We start from the raw sequence: 19,276 nt of genomic DNA on the forward strand, positions 1-19,276 counted from the left end.
GAATGCAGTGCCAGGAGTTGTAAGTACAACGGGAGAAAGTAGAAGTATCGCTTCGCTTTTCGATGTCTGAGTCTGCCGCTTACCGTGTCCATGAAATTCCGCCTCCTCGCAGCATCCAACAGGCAACGCACACCTGTCGTCCGTCAGCGAACTATCGCAAAACACACATAACACCTGTGTTCAATAAAACCTCCTCTCCTAAAAGCACACGCGCAGGATCTCCTCACTCAGCTCAGCAGTACTCAGCTCAGCTCAGCGCCGCAGAGCTCAACTCAGCACCACACAACTCAACTCAGCACCACACAACACAGCACCGCGCGGCAGCCGTCCGTCCCCGGCCGCTGCCAGCGCCATATGAGCGGACCATAAACAGACTTGAGTCGGGGCGGGCCGACGCGGCGGCGGCCCCGCACGGTGTGGACGCCCCCAAACCGGTCACGGCGCCGCGGATGAGTCACGCTAGCTACCCCGGAGACCGTCTGACGCAGACCAGCCTCGGCAGACTTTGGTCCTTGGTCGTCTGTCCCCGTGTCCCTAGCTCCTGGCTCCACGGTCCTCGGTTCGCATTAAACGCTCTTCGCTTTTTCGTTAGTTTTCTTGATTTGTTCTTGATCTGCTTCACCAGCACCCCAACGTAAGTATGTACTGGCCAAGTGATTTTCTCCTAAGTGTCTCGACAAGATGGTGACAAAAGCTAAGCCGATGAGCTGAGCTAAGCTCGTTCGACTTAGGTCATATCAGATCCACCAGAATTGGTCGCTAACACCTGGAATCCTCCAGGTCCTCCTACAGGTACCTGTAGGAGGACCTGGAGGATTACCTAACCTAACCACGGTCTCAGTCTGCCGACATAATGTCCGCCCACTGGAACCCAAAGTCAGTCGCCCAGCTAGACCCATTCCCGGCTTCAAAGCCGCTCGATTGACCCTATTCAGCATGTCTGTGCCCTGAGGAGGTTCAATTCCGGCCGCTCGCCGGCCGGAGGGGGTTTTCGGAACCGGTCTCACAGAGAGAGATGTTTGTCCGTCGGTCTGTTGTCGAGCCAATCGAGTCCGCCACCGCTGGGAGCCTTGATGCAGCGTTGACACAAAACAGGATAGCCAGTTGACTATGGAGTAGGACCAGCACAAATAAATGGAGTCATTTATCTGGTGCTCAGACCAGGAGATATTGTTTAGTGTACATTCTTACATTTTGGCGTACTAACATTTTAGTACACTTAAGTGTTCGTACGTCTACTCCCACGGCTGTGGGAGTTGCACAACGACACGAAGACTGTCAGTACCAGCGGTTGCTGAGATATAAGCCTCTCAAAAGCGTTACAGGCCGGGCCGCTCATACTGAGATTTTTCCGTTATATTGAAAAGATTTCGCTTCGCTCGCTGCGCTCGCTCGCTCGTAACAATTTACCTGAGCAATAACACCCAAATAGATGTTATAGTGTGCCATTTCAAACAGCCATAGATCCACGTGGAATGCACATTGATGGGCTGAATCAATGTAGCAAGTAAGCACGCAGGTCCCATACAGGTTACACAACGATACAGAGAAATGATCAGTCGCGGCGGCAACGTCAAAAGAACCTCTCGGGCGGCAGGGTGAGATAAGATACTGCGGTGACGACGCCTGAGATACTGCGGACCGCCGAGACGGCCGTTTTATACCGCTATCGGATCAACTTTTCACATCGATAGCCGCATGATCATGGCGCCAAATCGCGGAACTCGGATCCCATGAGAGAAGTTTGTGACGTTACCAGAGAGACGCTCAATTATCAGCGCAGCGGCGCTACATTCGCGGCTCCTTTGGCAAAGTGGAATTATGCAGTAGCAAGAATCATTTAAGTAAGACAGAACAAAGCATTAAATTTAAATATTCGCCCGAGGAATGCCTTTCCAAATTATGCAGATACCGTCTATGAGTGATCATATTCCATCCCATTTCGTATTCCAGAAATAAGATATCCCCACAAAGGAATAAGAAGGCATAGTTCCGTCGTGGGGTCTACGAGCTAAAAGCATTCCGCAAGTTCGTTTGCAAGTATTCCGTTTCAAAAATTCCCAGAGACCTGATAACGGCCTGCTCGCCATAAAACGATACAGAGCCCGGGTCTGCCATACGAAGTCGGGCAGCGGAGAACTGCGGGTAACTCGGCCGGCGGCGCCGTGCGTCAGAGTTGGCCAAAGTTGGCCGCCGGTGAAGGCGGAGGCCCACCAACCGTGAACGTCCGCTCCAGTACCCCGCTGGTGCTGTAGGCCAGGGAGATAGGGCAGCATAAGAGGAATTATCTATAGGACGGCGTCCGGGAAGGTCGTCTTTGTTGAGAGACTCTTGTTCTCACTTTCACTGCAATGACGAAGGATGGTAGCTTTTACAGGTTTACAAAAAAATGAGGTCCCGAAAGCGATTAAAAGTATGACGACAGGCAATCGAAAACATTACTTTCATCAAGACCTCCTGGCGTCTGCTCCCTCCCTCCTCCAGGCAGTTCTCGTTCCCATCACGCGTCGTGTCGGCAGCTGGGGCGACAGAAAAACGGTGGCACGTCCGACGGCGACGAGCCGGGCGATTCCAGCTACAGAGACGGAACAGGCCGCGGGTTATACGAGCTCACCTACAGAGCAAGAACCGGCCGAGGGCAGGAGGAGCTTGGCTGCAGAGACGGAACATGCCACCGCGCCAAGCCGTGCCGGCCAGAAGAGCTCAGACATAGAGCAAGAACACATCGTGGGCCAGATGAGGGCAGCTCTAAAGACGTAAAGGAAAGGGCTTCCCACCGAGCGCGACGCCAGGCATCACGGAAGACGGGAGACGGCGAGTAACGACCAAAGACGACAGAAGCCACCAGGGGATCTGGGAGCGACGACGAAGAATAACAAAGAGTTCCACAAAAACTGGTGACGACCAGAGGGTGCTGAGCGATGGACGGGAGGGATGTGGCTCAGCACCACCCCACCACTCCGCTGTTATATATATTACCCTCGTTCTGAAAGATGGCCAGACAGCGGCAACTGACGGCGTCGCTCCACAAAGAACAGCGCAATCTCATCGTCCTCTGCCTTCGCCGTCGCTGCCGATGGAAGAATAACAGCATCAGCGTCGGACGGATGAGCGCCGTTCGTCAGCGGCGGCGCCGTCTGCGGTCGCCGGAGACGGATGTCGCGCGACGGCCGCCGCCGCCGGCCGTTTAATATCGGCCGTCCGTCGGCGCCGACGTTATTGTTTCCGCGTTCACCCCGACTGGCCGTCGGCGTCGACGGGTGTCGCAAACGACGGCAGTGGGTCACATGAGGCAGCGCGCGGGGAGAGGGGTGATAAAACACAGCATCTGCTCTCGCCACAAAACTTCGCACGAAGTGTTTCAATTAAGCCGAGGGAGAAGAACGGGGCTAATTTTCAAGTGAAACTACCTTTCAAGTCATCAAATTCGAGGATAATCTTCCCAAAAATGCACCACGTGCCCATGCCAGGCGGCTGTAGGCAGTTCAACAAATATCCAGGAGAGGAATCGACCACGCTACCATATCAATCAGGTATGACTTCCATAGCCTCACTGACTACACACAATCCATACCAAGCACGGCCCTGAGGTTTCCGGTGGCTGTGATCCGGTTATCACTAGCCTTCAAACCGGTTTGCTACTCGCTCGCCGCTCAGCATCAATGGCATTCCGGGCGTGCACGGCCTTGGAGGGGGCCCTGGATGGGTAGCCGACCCGTGCCGTCTGCCGTCATCATGGGCCCCGGAATCGGCGCCTGTCTCCGTGCTCTCGGCAGAGATATGTTTGCGGTAGCTGTGTAACAGATGCATTTTGTCTCCATTTGCCGTTAGAATATAGATTGGAAGGTGTTGACTGATTGAGCTACTTACGAAAGTGATCCCTGTCAGCTGTCACTAACTTTTTGACGGATATCAAATGTTGCAAAAGAAGGCAATTTCGTCTTCACTTAGCATTCTGCCTTTTACAACCGCCACCGTAGATAAAACATATTGTGAAGCTCTGATAAAAACGGTCTTCCATCAACATCACGCATCTCCTCATCCATCTTGTGCTGCCACTTCGCAAAAAGAATACCTAACGCGGAGCTGGCGGCTGGCGCTCGCAATAGTTAGCCCAGTCTGACCGGCTTCCCATCGCGCCCGCGTCACTTCGCATTACGCGCAGAGCCGGCAACCATGCTGAGCCGAACACGAAAATAACACCGATGGAAGGAACCGGCGACGGGGAACCTCCCGGGGCGGCCGGTGGAGCGCCCAATCGGTCGGCGGCCGCGTCGTCTGGGCCAAAGCGGTCGTTCATCATCAGGGTTGTTTGCCGAGCGATTTTTCCGCCGCTGTGTTGACGGAGTGGTGGTCTGGCTCAGCCGGTAATGGGAGGGGACGGGGCGCAGGTCGATGGAGAGGATGCAGGAAGAGGCGTCAGGTCACGGACCTGCACGGGAGGTCAGGTCACGGCGGTAGGCTATACGGCAAAGGTTTTGATATTTATCATATACTTATGAGACAAAACTGACATCACGTCATTCGTCTGTCTGCCGTCAATGTAAGTCATGGGTAATGTCAGTCTGGGTCCAGCAGTTGATTTTGCTTCCGTCAGAAAGATAATCAATTGTGAAAGTGTCCTTCACCCTTTTACCACCTAACAAAGTGCAGTTTTATAACCCAGCCAACAACAGACACTATATGGTTCCACGACATGTCACCGAGTTATCAAAAATCCGTCCAAAGCCAGTAGCTGTTTTATCTCCACAGAACAACTCTATGGACGCCCGTAAAGCAGCATAAAGTTCAGTATACAACTTAGCAGACATCTCCGCCAGCAAGAGGCTCAACAGCGGGCACAGCATACAGCTCAGAAAACCGTTCAGCACACAATGAGCACACAGCAAACACACATCAAAGGCAGGCTCGACAGGTGCCCAAAAACTTCGCAGAACTACACACATGCAGGTTCTCTGCCAGTGCATGTTCTCGCCGTCTGTCAGTTTTAGAAAACACAAAAGCGTCCATATGGTGAACCGACACCGACAGCCAACGAACCGCTGAAAAATGGCCTAAACAGGTGGGGAACGATCGATTCATTCAGCGATAAGGTCAACAGCAGCGGCGTCTGTCTGGCTGCAGTGTCTGGGAGACGGAAGAGAGAGAGAGAGAGAGAGAGAGAGAGAGAGAGAGAGAGAGAGAGAGAGAGAGAGAGAGAGAGAGAGGAAGAGCGCACCGATCGTCCTCGCCAGATGGACGGTCGCCTAACGAGCCGACACGACGGGCGCCGTCATCGACGACCTGCCAGGAGGAGCGAGCGACAACCTGCCGGCGCGCGGCGGCGTGTCGGGCGGAGGAAACTGAGGCGAGAGGGAGGGAGGAAGGGAGGGAGGGAGGAGATAGAGGGAGGGAGAGGGAGAGGGAGAGAGAGCGAGAGCGAGAGCGAGAGCGAGAGCGAGAGCGAGAGCGAGAGCGAGAGCGAGAGCGAGAGCGAGAGCGAGAGCGAGAGCGAGAGCGAGAGCGAGAGCGAGAGCGAGAGCGAGAGCGAGAGCGAGAGCGAGAGCGAGAGCGAGAGCGAGAGCGAGAGCGAGAGCGAGAACGAGAGCGAGAGCGAGAGCGAGAGAGAGAGAGGGAGAGGGAGAGGGAGAGGGAGAGGGAGAGGGAGAGGGAGAGGGAGAGGGAGAGGGAGAGGGAGAGGGAGAGGGAGAGAGAGAGAGAGAGAGAGAGAGAGAGAGAGAGAGAGAGAGAGAGAGAGAGAGAGAGAGAGAGAGAGAGAGAGAGAGAAGAGACAATAGTGAAACAGGAGGAAAGAAAGTCAAATAATAGGAAGCATGGCAAAGAGGGAAGAAGAAGATAGACAAAAGAGCAAGAGCAAGAGAGGGAGGGAGAGAGGGACAGAGACGGAGTCAGCACTGGCCGGGACTTACTGTCGTCATCTATCAGTATCTATGGAAAAGGGTCACGCACCCGAACACTGCCTGACTGACGGCTGATCTGTGAAACATGCGATCAGGTTCCGGACCCCTGTTGTCACCCGGAAGGGCCCAAACTGAGATCAACTGCGAGCTGAGGCGGCTCTAAAACACGGCCACGGCGTGTTTGGCAGGCAGCGTTCAGAGGAGATCAGTTCGAACTGGAGCGGTGCGGCTCTGGACTTCTGGAGCTCGGCGAGGCGCCTAGTTCGCCCCAACAGCTGTGCAAATATTGGTCGAACGAGCCGCAGACGCGTCATGAAATATTCAGCAGAGCTGCGCGGGGCCTTTGCAGCCTCTCTGGCACCTGAGGAGCCGGGCGCGGCCGGAAGCCCTTGATCAGCGTGTCGGGAGGCGGCGCGTTCAATCACACCTCCGTCCGAACATCGGCCAAGGTTAGCGCCCGAGCGGAAGGGTTTCCGGCGAAGGAGTTCGATAGTGATCAGAGAAGCCCGTGGATGGCGAAGCCACATCACTCGGTTTGCAGGCACACGTACCGAAATGGCATTCCCTTTTGAAGCAGTCACCTTACTTAGTTAGGCGAGTTGCCTGTGTCTCCGTTACATTAATGTGTCTTTACTAAAAGCATGACGAAATTACGACAGCTCCACTGGAAAATCTTGTCGGAATCTACCAAATGTGGCATCAGATGGCACTAGCCAACAATCACGCAGCCCTAGCCTTAGCCGTCACTAGCAGCAAGGCCCTTCGAATGCCTCTTGACTATGTCCCCACCTGACTGACGGAGTTTGTTTTATGACTCAATCTACCCCCTGCCACACAACACACCTGAAGATCCTCACAGCCCAACCAAGCCCGCGCGCCCTGGACAGTCTCAGGCCGGTCGCTGCCGTAATCGGCGACCGTTCAGCCGGGCCCGCCTGGCCTCCCGAGTCCGCACACCCTCATCAGGTGGCGGCTTTGTCTCCAGCGGCGTGGCTGGCGCGACACGCGTGCCAATCAGACCTGGCTCCGGCTATGGCGCTCTGGCTCCAGCTCTGGCGCTCTGGCTCGACTGACAGGGGCACGGAGGAGGAGTGGAGGAGGAGAGAGTGCAGTGTGCACTGTGCAGGTGTGAGAGCCGAGAGGAGGGTGTATAGAGGCTAAAACTGACCCCATCAGTGGACCACTAGACCCCATCGCCAAACTGGTCCAAAGAACGATAAAACACAGATCCGAATCGAACCAAGTCACCAGAATACAGCCAGAAGTGTTCACTCTTTAGCAAGCCGAAGAAACGGGGCGACCCGTGGGCACACCGCATTCAAACTGACGCCAGACGAGCGAACACCAGCATCGATAGTACCGCCCGCCGACACAGCGGGGCAGACCCTCCACCCGACTGCATGCACGGCACGGCCGACGGAGGGCTGCCGACGACCCAGACGAAGGTCGGCGCCGACCCGTCACGACAGCGATGGCGCCGACGGAATGGTGATGAAAAATTCCAGCCCGTCCACAGAGGTCGTCATGCAGCCAGCGACGACACGGTGGGGATAATAGGGCGGTCAAGGCGAGTGTCGGGAATCGACAAAAAGTCGGGTGTGTGGAGGTCCGGACCTCGGGCAAGGCTGTGATCAAAGAGGGAACTCGATGCCCTGGCCTCAGTCACCTCAGGGCGAAGGAATTGACCAAATGAGGGTATTGGGGCAAGGGTTATGACCAGGGGGCATGAAAACATGACTTGGCCTATGATCCCAGTGTAATACTCAGAAGGATTTCTGGAACACTTGAAAGAGCGAGGATCTTGTGCGGTCAGATGAACCGCATACCAAGAGACCACGAATCGACCCTAGTCTGCAGAATCTTAGTGCGGATGCATCCATGAATGGAACAGGGCGTAATGTGCCATCTGAAAATAATTGTCCGTTCATAGTTGATTTATGAATCAGTAAGTCAATAACATACCTAAATTAATGGCACTCCAGGCGCAGATACAAGGGGGGGCCATGGGGGCCATGGCCCCCCCCCCTTGGCCGATTTTTTTTTCAAAAATAAAATAAAAAGTTAAAAAGTTAAAAAGCTGAAAAGGGGGCCTCCTGAAAATAAAGTGGCCGAAATCCGATTAGTTTTTTTTAACCTACCCACTTAGTTATTTCTTAGAAGACTAGCTGAGAAGACTTCTTTGTTAGAAGATTGGTAAAGCTTTTCATAACTTGGAGGTCTCTTATACTCACAGAGATGACCACTTTTACAGGGCCTCCTAACCTGCACAGAGGGCCTCCAAGCCTGCACAGATGTTGAGATGTTGCCTGAACAGCTAGATAAGCTCAATAGACGCAGTTTTTTTTTGGGGGGGGGGCCAACAAGTGGGAAGATGGGGCCTCCAACAGGTGGGATTATGGGGGGGGCCTCCTGGTTTCTAATGGCCCCTCCCTAAGAGATTTTCTGGATCCGCCCCTGTGGCACTCCCTGTGTGGCACTGCAAAAAGCGTAAAAGCACGAAGCCACAGACCTTCAGCGAAACACGACGCATCAAAACAAGGAACAAAAGCATTCCCTTTCCAACAGTCCCCTGGCCCACATTCAAAACACACCCTCCTCATACTCTCTCAAATCAAATCCACGCAGCGCTATTCTTTTTCGCAGCGCGTCACTTCCGTCTTTTTCTGTTTATAACCCCATTTTATGAGGCCCTTAATTGGCAATTTCTGTGCAGAGCGATATGAGCTCTCAGATTTAGCTTCAGGACGCGACCGGCTTCCTAAATGAGCGCATAAAAAGTGTCGCCCGCAGCCGGTGCGGGCGGGGCGGCGCGATTTGGAAGGGTGCGGGCCGGCGGCAGCGGCGCGGCAGGGTAGATAGAGCGTGGCTCTGAATTACGAGCCCGTGCCGTGCCCGGATAACCGTGGCCATCGGCGGCGTCTCGCCAGCCGGCGCGTTGCCATGACGACAGCCACAGCTGGTTGTCTCCATGACAACCGGTCGTCGCCGGAAGGCCAGCGTCGCCGCCGACGAGCAAGCGATCACCACCGGGCGCACGAGCGCGACAGCCGACGGCACGCGGCGCTACCACAGACAGTCACAGGTCCTCAGGCCCGACAGATGCCGCCCCTCCATCTAGCCTGCACTCAGAGACGAGCCAAGGAGGATGCAGAGGAGCGAGACAAGCAGCGCCGGCCGACCAGCCGGCCCCTACTTGTTGCTCGGTCGCTGACGGCGGTAACAATGCATGTCCCAATTACCCGTCGAGAAGATGGTACGTCGATTGATCGGGGCACGGGGGATGGTACCGTCCCCACGTCACACGGGGAGGAGACTGGAGGCGATAGCTCAGTCAACTTCCATACGCTGAAGAATCTTCCCAGAATAGCTCTAAGCTCAGAACTGCATGATGCATGAAGCACCTGGCTCTAACATTTGGCCGTAAATACTACTGTCAAGAGGTCTGTGTGCTCTAAAATAGGTCAGCAAACGGAGAGGAAAATTAACATCCGGCAAAATTCAAACCCACGGGATAGCTTTACTTAAAATAGTGGGTACTGCCGCTACTGCGTCAGAACTTGTTTCAGCTTAGGAACCACTTCAGATAGTGTACCAGTGGAGGAGATTTTTATAGAACATTCTAAAAGAAATGCTTGACAATTGAAAATTCGTTTCAAAAGCGAGTACAAAGGATAGTCAAACTAAATGTGTCAATCCCAATACACATCTCAAGCAAGGGCTTTTAAAAAGCTTTGAACAAAAATAAATGACAAAGCAAATCGGACAAAGAACACGACGTTCCAAACAGGACAATAATCAAGTAGCATACTTCAGTTCCGCAAGTGTCGCCACAACACCCAGCACATGAATGTGACGAATGCTAATCATCGTCATCGGTCCTTCTTATTACATTCCTCTTCAATACTAGGCTATTTACCTTTATTTCTGTTCCGGGAGTGCTCTTAAATAATGTCTCGAGAATAATGTCTCGAGACAAATACTAAGAATTTGTGTTACGCATGGATTTTGGCTGTCTCATGTGTCTCATCTACTTGTCTGACTAGCATGTCATTTTAAGTATATCATTTGTGTGATATAAATCCTGTACTTATTTATACCTATTGTGTCAACAAACGAAACATGGCGCAGCCGACAGGATTTCCATTAGTAAAATGTAACGTAAGATAGTAAAAAAAGAAAGCAAAAGACACGATTAGGTACGAGAAATATTCACAACAAAGCAAGCAAGCAAGCAAAGCAGCAAGCAACCAAGTGTATAGGTATGAAGCGAATATTTCAACAAAAGAAAAGAAACAAGCATATCCAGTACGAGTAAAAGTAAAAAGTCAAGCAAGCAAGAGAAACAGTAAAAAGCAAGAAATCAAGAGAAGCAAGAAAAGCAAACAGAGAGCACCTGGCATCCAAGAGCCAATCATGCCTGGTTCGTTTAAGCCACCAGATAACTTCGATTTTACATCGCCAGATCAGTGGCCTGCCTGGAGAGAACGCTTCAAGCGATACAGACTAGCGTCAGCTCTGCACAAAGAAGATGAAGAAATTCAAGTATCAGCACTCATCTACAGCATGGGACCCGAAGCCGAGGGCGTAGTGCAATCTTTCGTAGGTGAAGCAAACACTTTTGCAGCAGTGATAGATAAGCTGGATGGATACTTCATTCCGAAGCGAAACCACATCGCCGAAAGACAGTGCTTTGAACAGCGCAACCAAGCGGAATGGGAGTCCAATGAGCAATACATCCGTGCCCTGTTCACGCAAGCTGATAAATGTGACTTCGCCGATAAGCAGGAGCGTCTAAGGGACCGGTTATTGGCTGGGATGAAAGACAAGGAACTTTCAAAGAAGGTTCAGCTTAAGGCGCTGGAAGAGGCTGTTACTCTCGATACAGTTATACAGATGCTAAGAAACACGGACATCATTGAGGGTGACACCAGATCAAAGGAATCAATCGGGAGTGTCCAAAGAGTGTACCAAACTCATTATCAAAAGAGACAAAAAGCACACAAAGGGCATGAGCAACAGAAGAAATTCCAGCCAAGATACAAGCCAAACCAAAACAGAGCAAACATAAGTACAAGCACGACCTGCAAATACTGCGGGCGCGCAAGACACGACAGTCCCAGTGAGTGTCCGGCCCGTGGAAGAACGTGTGCCAAGTGTGGGAGGCGAGACCACTTTACTGCAGTGTGTCTCTCAAAAGCTCCCGGTCATGTCACTGAGACAAGTGCATCACCGCAGACAGAGCAAAGCGAGAAGATGACATTTTTAGGAGAAACAGAAAGTGGCGGCGTATCAGATTGGCGGGTGCAGCTGGCTGTCCACGGAGAGCAGTGCTCCTTTAAAGCTGACAGCGGTGCCGACGTAAACGTGCTTACCCGACGTCAGTTCCTGGCTTTCAAGGATCCAGTTCAGCTGAAACCAGCCGATAGAAAGCTGCAGAGTGTGGGACACGCACTGGATATCGTCGGCATGTTCAGCGCTGACATCTCATACAAAGGGATGCTACTGACGCAGGAGGCCTTCTATGTCGTTGACACATGTGAGAACCTGCTATCACGAGAGACCTGTTCCAAGCTGGGAATTCTGAGATTCGTAGACGGCATTCAGCAGAGCGTCTACGGAGAAATCGGCCTGATGAAAACTCAACCAGTCAAGCTGGAGGTGTCTGCAGAGGCAAAGCCATGTGCTGTCACGTCGGCGCGGAAGGTTCCGATCCCTCTCATGAAGCCTGTTGAAGATGAGCTGCTCAGAATGGAGGAAGCGGGCATCATCAGACCCGTCACGTGCCCAACAGAGTGGTGCTCCCCGATGGTGCCTGTCAGGAAAGCTGGAGGGAAGGTCAGGATCACAGTCGACTACAAGCACTTGAATAAAGCAGTAAAACGGGAAATATTTCCCATACCGACTCTGGAACAGCTCACATCAAAGCTCAGCGGAGCAACGCTGTTCTCAAAGCTAGACGCGGTCTCCGGATTCTATCAGCTCCCATTAGACGAGGAGAGCTCTCTGCTGACTACATTCATTACCCCGTTTGGAAGAAAGGCCTTTCTCCGCCTGCCGATGGGGCTCAACATGGCTCCGGAATGCTTCCAACGAAAAATGGAAGAGACTCTCAAAGATTTACCAGGAGTTATCTGCTACATGGATGACATCATGTGCTTCGGTGACGAGGAGAGCCATGACGCGCGGTTGAAAGCCGTGATGGAGCGCATTGAAGCCTCTGGTCTCAAGCTAAACCAGTCGAAATGCGTGATCCGTCAGTCTAGCGTCCTCTTCCTGGGAATGAAGATTTCTCAGGAGGGACTGCAAGTCGACCCAGAGAAGCTGGAAGCAATCCGAGCTCTAGAAGCACCGGCAAACACAAAGCAACTGCGATCACTCCTGGGGATGATCAATCATCTTAGCAGATTCGTTCCGCGCGTGCAGGAAACACTGAAGCCACTGAATGAGCTCCTCAGAACAAATACAGCATGGAACTGGTCGTATCCGCAAGAAAAAGCACTTGCAGAGGTAAAGAATCTGCTGACACAGGCACCCGTGCTGGCATTCTTCGATCCATCAAAAGAGACGGTCGTCAGCGCCGACGCGAGTAGTTTTGGAATAGGAGGTTGTATCCTCCAGCGCCACGGAAAGGGCATGAAGCCCGTGGGATTCTGCAGCAGAACACTGACCGATACGGAGAAGAGATACGCCCAGATCGAGAAAGAGCTGCTAGCAGCGACATGGACGTGTGGAAAGTTCCACATGTTTCTCTCAGGTCTTCCAGAGTTCCGACTGGAATTGGACCACAAACCACTCATCCCTCTCATCAATTCAAAGAACCTGGAAGACGCGCCTCTCAGATGCCAGAGGATGTTGATGCGGCTCATGCACTACAACGGTACAGCCGTCTTCGTGCCAGGAAAGGAACATTGTATTCCAGACTATCTGTCGAGGAATCCTCTGAAAATGACTGCAGACCACGTAGGCGAGGTCATCCAACAAGAAGTATTCGAACACTGTACGGGAGTGTTCAGCGACCTCCCTGCCAGTGTGAAGAAGCTGGAAGAGATCAGCAAATGTCAGCAAGAGGATGACCTGATGAGAGCAGTGTCAGAGCAAATTCAGAATGGATGGAGAGAGAGTGCGAAGACGGGCCCCCTCAGCGAGTTTTTCAAGGAAAGAGGTCAGTTGAGCGTGCTACACATGACGTTCGGGCCCCTGATCATGAATGGTAAGCGTTTGGTGATACCAACTCGCATGAAAGCAGACATCATCAGCAAAATCCACGACGACGGCCACTTCGGAATAGGGAAGTGCCGAGAACGAGCCCATGCGTCGGTGTGGTGGCCAGGTATTGGTGCAGACTTGAAGCAATATGTGTCAGCTTGCAACTTCTGTCAAGTCAACTCGCCTATCCAGAAGAAGGAGCCTCTTCTATCGACAGCAGTGCCGACGAAAGCATGGTCGCACATATAGTTCGTTTTTCTTAAGTTTGCCCCTCACTGTAAACGTCTTTTTGAACACAGCACGAGAATTGCTAGCTGAATTACTTAGAAAACTGGTTGGCGCACATTGATTTGACCAGATTTGACAGACGATCAATTTGATCAAATTTATTTACTATTTCACAGACTCGTAGCTCGTATTTGCCAATACCTACAGCCCCACAGGGATAGACGACTTCTCAGGAATTATGTGTGAACTAATAAATAAATTGCACGGCGCTTAACATAACGTTAAATCGTCGGTGTTCAAAGCTTAATTTTGAAAATATTATTCATATCTACAATACAATGTGCGCCAACCAGTTTTCTCAGTAATTCAGCTAGCAATTCTCGTGCTGTGTTCAAAAAGACGTTTACAGTGAGGGGCAAACTTAAGAAAAACGAACTATAGCAACTGACATCTGTCATCATGCCAACGCTGACTACCTTGTCACAGTCGATTTATTGAGCCGCTTTATAGAGATACAGAAGCTTCCGAGCACCACAGCTGCAGCAGTGATAGAGCGCTTGAAGTCGCTCTTCAGCCGTTACGGTATCCCTGACTGTGTGACTTCAGACGGTGGCACGCAGTTTACCTCTCAGACATTTCGGGACTTCTCCTCTACCTACGGTTTCAGTCACCGCATCACAGATCCGCACACGCCGTCTGCAAATGGAGCTGCAGAGCGTGCAGTGCGCACCGCGAAGTGGGTACTCAAACAAAAGGATCCACACCTAGCGCTCTTGAACTACCGAGCCACACCCATTGAGGCGACTGGCCATTCACCTGCTCACATGCTGATGGGGCGTGAGCTGCGGACGCGACTACCCAAGCTCACTTCTGAAGAGGACGGACTAAAAGAGGCCCGTTCGAGAGACATGCAGCAAAAGAAGAGGACGGAGCAGCGCTACCGGAAGCGTCACGGGGCCAAATCGCTGCCTGTCCTGGAGCGGGGTGATCATGTCAGAGTTAGAACAGAAGCGGAAAAGCAGTGGTCGGAAACGAAGGCATTGGTAACAAAGAGACTAGGCCCTCGAAGCTACCTGATCAGTCACCGAGGAACGACCTATCGTCGAAACAGGCGTCACCTGAAGCTCGTGTCTCGCGCTCCAAAAGCCAGTGTCCATACCAAGTCAAACTGCAACAACCCACAGCAAGATGACTTTGACTATCTTGTCACCTATCCAGCCCACGTAGCACAACAGCAGGCGAGGCAGCCACCGGAACAAGCCCACAGCAGCCCACGTGTCACTCGAAGCGGAAGGGTGTTCGGTTAAGTGGACTTAAGCTCGTGCTCTCGAGCTTGCAGGGAAGGTGTTCCGGGAGTGCTCTTAAATAATGTCTCGAGAATAATGTCTCGAGACAAATACTAAGAATTTGTGTTACGCATGGATTTTGGCTGTCTCATGTGTCTCATCTACTTGTCTGACTAGCATGTCATTTTAAGTATATCATTTGTGTGATATAAATCCTGTACTTATTTATACCTATTGTGTCAACAAACGAAACAATTTCTCTGTAGGAATACAAATGCTTCGCCCTCCTCCCCCTTCATTCGGTCATCTGGCCCCTTCAGAAACCCTCCCACTGCCGACGCCACCGACGTAAGGGCCAGTGCCACGCTGAGCCCCAGATCCAGAAATCAAATTAGTTGCGGGGCGCGAGGCGGGCACAAATGCGGCCGGCCGTTCAGTGGCCGAAGATCAATGTATCACCGTCATAGTCCGGTGGGGAGTTGGGAGTTCTGGCGCGGCGCGGGGCGGTGTCCGAGGTAGAGAGCGGTCAGAAGACAGTGACCTCAGCCAGTTCTCAGAACTGTCTCAGATGTCGGTACATCATGGTAAGTGGCCTCTTCTCATGCACTATACCATGCAATCAACAAGGCAGCCAGGATAAGCTACAAAGAAGACAGTGCGGAAGTCATTGCATCCAGACATGTGAGTGCACGGTAGGCTTATGCCACCGCCACGGTAGGCATAAGCGACTTTCAAGATTTGGATACAGAACTGAAGCTATACAAAATACTTGTCGCTCTTACGAGAGCCGCTTCCCATGGCCTGTCTCCAGAATTTGGTCACTTTTATCGATTAGCAGGAAACATTAAAAAGGACGTCTTTACTCCATCCGTAGGTACATAAAGGAGTAGGACCACGGAGTGCTCCTGGCCAGCTGGTGCTCAGAAAGAGGCACCCAACCTTTCGGAACGTCAACTAGCAGTGGTTTGGCACTGAGATTTGTTTCGGGTGGTCTGTGTAGATCCTTCATACCAGGACAGCAGTCAGCACTCGGTACAACCGAGTCTCTAAATATGAACCCAATTCCAGTCATAACTGCCTCAACTGCCGCATAGCTGTCACAACTGTCCAACTGCCGCACAGCTGTCACAACTGTCACAACTCGCAGCCGACGCAACTGTCACACAAACGTCTCACCACTGTCCCACCAGTCAGACCGAGTGACAGCAGTAGTCGTTCATGGCAAGAACGACAGCATTGGGTACGTCCACCTCCACAAAGTTGAGAACGCACCCTGTTGACCAAGTCGAAAAGCCACGAGCATTCTTTGGATTTCTTTTATGCAAGCTCTGTGCAACACGCATACGCAATCGATGTTTCCTTGCATATGTGAAATATTTAAGTAATTGGCATACACACTGCGTGGGAACAGCTTTCCCATATTTCTCATCCTGAGTCCAAGATTCAGTTCAGCAGCGACGCTCCCCTCCACTGCCACCCGCATTAGGCGATGACAGACCGCAGACCGAACCGCACGGGCAGGACGGACCGCCGCCGACAGGCCCACTAATAACGCCTCAGGCTAATGCCGTCGGTCACGGAGCCAACCGCAGACGCCACGGCAGCGAAGACATTCTAAGGGCAGCGCGGCATGGCCAGAGTCGTATAGGTATATGGCAGGTGGTAGAAGGCAAAGCTTCATCGCATTCCTACCTTTCGGCCACTCATGGGTTGGGAGTCATTTCAGCCATAGTCAACGTAATGATAACGTTTTTATTACATAATATATGGCCACTTGCTATGTCCAAAATGCACAATCAAAGCAAGATGTCCTCATCATAGTACCAATACCTATTGTCAGATACTGAATTTTATAGCCACTAGTGAAGATATGCCTAGTTGCGGGCTCCCAAGTGGCAGACAAATCCATAATCTTGGGCAGGAGCACTGCCTTGCCAGATTCACGGCGCAGCCCACGTAACAGATCTTCCTACGATATCACAGCTAGGAACGGTAACCAGCCCATTCCCCACGGTGGATCAGCCGCGTGCCTGGGGCGTGGGTGGGGTGGCCCGTCTGGGAGTGGGTGGCACAATAACCGCAGGCGCCGCCACACCGTTCAGTTCACTCGCATTGCGTAGGCACGGCCGATGCACGATCACGGCCATACCACAGACAGTCTGCTGTAGTGAAAGGGGCACTGCGACACGTTAGACAGTAGCTACGTGTTTTCTGGGCCAAATTGTTCGTTTTTTGCTGTGTTTGTGCGGCAGCTCTTGCTGAGCTAGTGAACAACAGTTGACATTGTGGCAATATTTGCACCAAGCAGCATAAAGACGTCTAGGCGATTGCAGTTGTAATCAACGCTGAAATGGGCGACCCAAGGAGAGCCCCAGCCGTTGCATCATTTCTATTAGAATACTGAAGGCATTTCCGCATGTCTGCTCAAAACGACCTCATAATAAAACCTGTGTTGTCCAAGTCTAGAGGCAACGAACTCAACAATAACACCCCACCAAAGCGCAGAGTTGTGCAATGCGCCTGAAGCCGTGCGTGTCGCCAAATCTCGATCAATACTCGATGCGGCGTGTCGGCTTTTTGCGGCTCCATTGGCCACGCGACTGGCTCTTTGTCCGGTGGGTGCCGACGGGAGACAGAAGAGCAAACAGAAATCGAACCGAGCCGTCACAGACCGGAACAGATGAACTGTCCGCAGGGCCTCGGTGTGATGGGAGAGCCCAGAACTCCTAAACAGGAATTACATGAATGCTGCATGGCCCTCAGTGAGACCAAAGAACCATAAGGAACCCTCATCGGACAACCGGTACCGCACGGCTTTTCGCCTTGGTCCCTCAGCTGATACACGGACCCCTTCGCTCTCTATCATAGCCTATCAGCTTGCTGCCCGTGCCCCTCAGCTCTGTATCCGCTGGCGGCCATACCTCCCAGCTGCCGTAAGGACACCCCAGCTATATGCAGTCTTAACACTGGACTCCAGCTGGCTGCAGGGATCACTCGACTCTCCATCCTGGCCCCGCGGCTCTCCGCCCTAGCCCCTCCGCTGCTGCACCGGGACCCCAACCCGGCGCGCGCCAGATGGGACGCTCGTCCGGACGGCGACACCGGGGCTGTTTTGTGAGCCTCCCCAGCCACGGCGGGGTGACGGGAAAGGCAGGCGGGACACAGGACAGCCCGCGCCAGAGGAGAGCAGATGCTGGCGGAACACAGCGCAGCCCGCGCCGGGAGAAGGGAGAGCCAGGTGGGATAAAGAACAGCCCGCGGGGCGGACATGTGAATGAAGCCATACAGACGATAAATCCTCCTCCATTGCAATAGAAAACATGGCCAAAGGCTTCAGTAACTGTTAACCGGGGCTTTCATAGAATACGACGACTGATGGCACCACAAAATCATCCACCTAGCAAGCAGTGTAATAATACCATCTAACAAATGTCAAGACAAGCTCATCTTTATTCTCTGCGAATGCCAGAGCCCGTTACAGTGTACTCACCAGGACAGAGAGAAGAGGGCACTCAGCTCCGGCGCGAAATACCCAACCGCTGATGTGCCAGGCCCTTTTCGCGCCACCCGCTCCCTTCTTCCGCCTCTCCGTTCCTGCGCAGACACAGGCAAGAGACAGTTCCAGCGGACCTTCTGTCACGATCCGTGACTATTCTCGGGTCTCCGACCCTCCACACGGGTGCAGTCACCCAGTGGCGCCGTCGTGTCCCAGTGGGGAGCTTCAGGCTCTACCACTGTTCAGGTCTGCATTTCAAGCCTTGTCCAATGTCCAGGATAGGTGAGCCAGAGCTCAGCTTCGCAGTGAATAACACAATCTTGTCACCAGAATATCTCAGTCCTTCCCGATCCACCCCCATCCACAGCCCGCTATTATCAGTCCCACCGGAGGTCCGTCGGTCCCGTCGGCCGTCGCTGCGTCGTCGTCGACGCGTCGCCACCGACTGGGCGCCGACCGACGGCCGACGGCGGGCCGTCAGCTGGCCCCCGCCGACGGCGCCGCGGCCAGCCATACGTAAATCAATAGAGGCCTCCACGGTGACGTCACAAACTATTTTTCGTAACTGGCAACGCTGACTGGTAGGCAAAACAAACCGGGCGATCGCGGCCATTTGCACTGGCGTCTCGTGGTTTATCGGATTGTGAGAGCTGTTTTCGATAGTTTTTTCTCTAGTTTGTGTTTTTGTTCGTGATGTACGACTCCTCACGATACAAAGCAAAGCTCTGCCTGGGAGAGAAGGTATTTCCTGATCCGTACAAGATCGATGAGGCCTACTGGATCTCGGACAGTTTCGAGAAGCTCCCACTCGTGCTGTTTCCAGATATATTTGCGTATCTGGTCTCCACTTCTGGCACTTTCACGTCCGACAACTTGAAAGCTTTCAAGTCACTAGATGCTTGGAATGTGTTTTTGTCTAGTCATGTTGGCCCACTCAAGCTCTGCTCAGTGGATACCAGTGGTGTTTTCGTGAAGGCAGAGGTACAGGCCAGTCAGACGGCTTCAAAGTCGTATAATGCATGGGTGCTCTGCCACCCCAATGGCAGTGTTATGTCTGCCCACTGCCAATGCATGGCAGGACTTGGAGAAGTGTGCAGCCATGTGGCAGGTGTGCTCTACAAGATCCAAGCAGCCGTACTCCACGGACTGACAGAGAATGC

At 52.7% G+C, this 19,276-nt stretch overlaps 2 protein-coding genes across 3 annotated transcripts in view; one reads left to right on the top strand and one right to left on the bottom strand.

Annotated features, from left to right (window-relative positions):
- LOC122365212 (pleckstrin homology domain-containing family H member 1-like) overlaps nucleotides 1-19,276 on the bottom strand; it is a 184,910-nt gene that overhangs the window by 156,542 nt on the left and 9,092 nt on the right. The gene's annotated exons all lie outside the window — the stretch shown is intronic.
- Nucleotides 12,344-14,867, top strand: LOC122365213 (uncharacterized protein K02A2.6-like). Its single transcript, XM_043336216.1, has 2 exons — nucleotides 12,344-13,351; nucleotides 13,774-14,867. The coding sequence occupies exons 1-2, from the start codon at nucleotides 12,534-12,536 to the stop codon at nucleotides 14,639-14,641; spliced, it is 1,686 nt and encodes a 561-aa protein (XP_043192151.1). The 5' UTR covers nucleotides 12,344-12,533; the 3' UTR covers nucleotides 14,642-14,867.

Source organism: Amphibalanus amphitrite, unplaced genomic scaffold (genome assembly GCF_019059575.1).
Source record: "Amphibalanus amphitrite isolate SeventyFive unplaced genomic scaffold, NRLGWU_Aamphi_draft 000722F_arrow, whole genome shotgun sequence".
NCBI lineage: Eukaryota > Metazoa > Arthropoda > Thecostraca > Balanomorpha > Balanidae > Amphibalanus > Amphibalanus amphitrite.

Coding starts and splice junctions, on each gene's coding strand:
- LOC122365213 (XM_043336216.1), top strand. CDS start 12,534: ATGAAGCCCGTGGGATTCTGCAGCAGAACACTGACCGATACGGAGAAG. Junction 13,352..13,773: donor ACGAAAGCATGGTCGCACAT/ATAGTTCGTTTT, acceptor AAAACGAACTAT/AGCAACTGACATCTGTCATC.